This window comes from Phragmites australis, chromosome 2 (genome assembly GCF_958298935.1).
Source record: "Phragmites australis chromosome 2, lpPhrAust1.1, whole genome shotgun sequence".
Lineage (NCBI taxonomy): Eukaryota > Viridiplantae > Streptophyta > Magnoliopsida > Poales > Poaceae > Phragmites > Phragmites australis.
In genome coordinates this window covers 16,646,884-16,649,938 of record NC_084922.1, presented here as the reverse complement: position 1 = coordinate 16,649,938, position 3,055 = coordinate 16,646,884, and the positions used below count along the sequence as shown (strand labels likewise).

Sequence of the window (3,055 nt, the reverse complement as noted above, 5' to 3'; positions counted from 1 at the left end):
CACTCCCTCCTGCTCACTAGTGTTTAGACGTTAGTTGGTGGTAGTGGTGGCGGCAACCGTCGTGCCTTAGAGAGAGGAGGGAGAGAGAAAATCCTTATTTATTGGAGTAAATTTAAAAAATCTATAACTATTTTAACATATGTTGTAAAAAACTACAATTTCTGGTTTATATTTTAAAAATCTATAACTATTTTGATACATGTTGCAAATAAACTATAACTTTCTCACTGTGAGCTCACATATCATCCTCTATAGCATTTAATATGAGAATTAATCGTGAATCCACTTGTTACCAGAGGATGACAGATAGATTTTAAAATAAATACTAAAAATTATAGTTTTTATAACATATCTTAAAATAATTATAGGTTTTTATAATTTACTCAATTTATTATTTACTACCCTAGAACAAGCTTGTTGCCGGTAGTAAAGAGTTTTCGTACTATCGAGTTCCACGGTGGCTACTACGAGGTAGTAAGATACTGTAATATTGATTGCTTAGTACACCACTATTCGCATCGGCCGGCCGGTGTTGGGTGGACCAAACCGGTCGGGCGCGCCCTGTAACTGAAACACAACACGCTGCCTGCCTGCCTGCACCGAACCGGTAGGCCGCCCCCGGTGCTGCTCAGCCCGCGCGCATTTCCACATTTCCTTCCACACCTCCGCTCCTCCCCCTTTCCCTTGCTTCTCTCTCCTCTATAAACCCAACCAGAGGAGGGAGAGAGAGACGCACAGCATTCCTTGCCGCTGCGCAGAGCATAGCACCAGACCCCACCACCACAAAAGCATAGCAGAGCAGAGCCCTCGCCTCCCTCCGAATCCGTCCCCATCTCCGCTGCCATGGCAAGAACACTCCTCCTCGTGCCCGTCCTCCTCCTGGCGCTGGCGGCTATCGCGGCGGCGGGAGGTGTTGCGGTGGGGGAGGTGTCGGCGTTGGGGTGGGAGCTCGGGGTGGTGGGCGCGGCGGAGGACGAGGAGTTCGGGCTCGGCGACGGCGACTCCGTGGCGCGTCGGGTGCTGCAGGGCAGCGGCTACATCAGCTACGGCGCGCTGCGGCGGGACAACGTGCCGTGCTCCGTGCGGGGCGCGTCCTACTACAACTGCCGCCCCGGCGCGCAGGCCAACCCCTACTCCCGCGGCTGCTCCGCCATCACGCGCTGCCGCGGCTGATCTTAGCTCACCGGCGCAGCGCGGCGGCCTGCGACCAGGAAGAGGAGGTTCATCTCGTTAATCCCACGCGTTGAAAACGAAAAAGAAATTGTTGATCTGCCCTTTTAATTATTAGTACTACTTGTTCTTGTCGATTCCGTTTCAGCCGAAATGATTGGTGGTGGTTGGGTAGGCGCCCACGACATTTGGTTTGAGTCAGATTGGTCTCTCTGGTCCTGTAAATTCAACGATTTGATTTCTGAGCAAGTGGTGTATGAACTGATGATTCCATGGATTTGTGATTGCGATTGTAGCCAGCGGATCGCGCCACGGCATCTTGATTTTGACTTCTTTGTTTTTCAACTTCTCCTTGATGTTCTCCAGTTTGAGTGCCTAGCTAGATAATTTGCGGGTGTGCCGGGCGGCTGCCGGCCATCAGCCATGGATTTGCGCCTTGGAGGAAGCCAAGTCTACTTGAGTTTTGGTCTCGAGGCATATAGAAACGGCAAAAAAAAAAAAAAACTACTACTATATGCTAATAAGAATGGTTCTTGGGCCGAGTTCTTTCTTTCCCCTTCGAAATAGAAATCTCGTTTGTGGGTCTTCATTGTTTTGTTGGAGACTAAGATGAACTTTCAAGGATGTTGCAAACAATCCTTTGGATTATAAGGTTTTCATGAAAAATCCGTTTTTTCTTTCTTAAAAATTCTTCCGACAGTATTTTGCCCTTGGTTTATCCTTCGATCTGCAAAGCACTGCATTATGAACCATTCAACTTGCAAACCTACCTGTACCAAAGCAATAGTGCTAAATAGTACTCGTTTGCTGTGCTACCCTGTCGAAGCTTCTTTTGCTGGACTTGTTGATATAACCGACTTCGGTGAGCATCAAATTGTGCCTTTTCTTTTTACGGAGTACTGTATATACATAAATCGAGGTCGTTTATAGAGTAATTTGTACTAGTGCTCATGCACAGACGATAAATGATTGTTTATATTTATATATATAGCAATCTTCCACCATACGACATGCGAGTAATTGAGAATATCAGGACGGGATTGGGATTGTGGTCGCTCTTTGATCCTCTCGTCTCCTGCTGCTATTGATTTATCGGTTCATTCATACCAACCAATCCACAGCAGCTGGCCAGCATGATTAGCAGTGTTTCCGGTGAAATGGTCAGCAAATGATGGTGCCGTTAATTTCGGAATCAACTTTTTCCTTTCGTTGCGAGTCAGACATCATGAAATAGAATGCTGTACTAGGAGAGCAGAGCAGTGAGGCTATTGGCCAACAGGGAACAAAGCACAGTAAAAGAAGGAGGGGAATGGAAATATCACCGACACTGCGTCCATTGGACCCTACTACTACTGCTCTGATGTCAGAAATAAATCTGTCCGGAAATCACCATTTGATGCATCCTTTATTTACTAGTTTGGATTTAGGGCTATGCATGGGGGTGGTTGGGAACTACAGTACCACTGCGCTTTTGTGGCGCTTCATTGCCGTTTTGTTTGGTCCACCGTCGCTTTCGTGCCCGCTCATCCACCACTAGCACTAGCAGTAGTACGCTTTAGCAGCTTTGCTTTGTTCCCCTGTGGAATAAGACTTTTCATCATTTTATGGGGTGTTAGTTGCTGGCTTTATGCATGGGCATTTCTGTCAGCTGTGTGCTCAACGATGTAGACACTTTCATCAGTTTCAAGACTATGATCCACTACGCCATATATAGGAGAAGAAGATTATATGAGATTTTTTGCTGAAAGACCTTTACAAGATTCTGATCTATATTATTTTTTATTGATCTAACAGTTGTCATATGCAACTAAGAGGAAGGAGGAGAACACGTAACATGTACAAGAAAAAATCTTTTTGTGAAATCGGATCTTATAGAATTTTCTTG

General features: G+C 46.1%; 1 protein-coding gene across 1 annotated transcript; it reads left to right on the top strand.

Moving 5' to 3' along the window:
* The first annotated feature begins 652 nt into the window (after positions 1-652).
* LOC133901256 (rapid alkalinization factor-like) lies at positions 653-1,447 on the top strand. Its single transcript, XM_062342556.1, has one exon. It carries the CDS (start codon positions 844-846, stop codon positions 1,171-1,173), a length of 330 nt encoding a protein of 109 aa, XP_062198540.1. The 5' UTR covers positions 653-843; the 3' UTR covers positions 1,174-1,447.
* Positions 1,448-3,055: the final 1,608 nt, after the last annotated feature.

Coding starts and splice junctions, on each gene's coding strand:
- LOC133901256 (XM_062342556.1), top strand. CDS start 844: ATGGCAAGAACACTCCTCCTCGTGCCCGTCCTCCTCCTGGCGCTGGCG.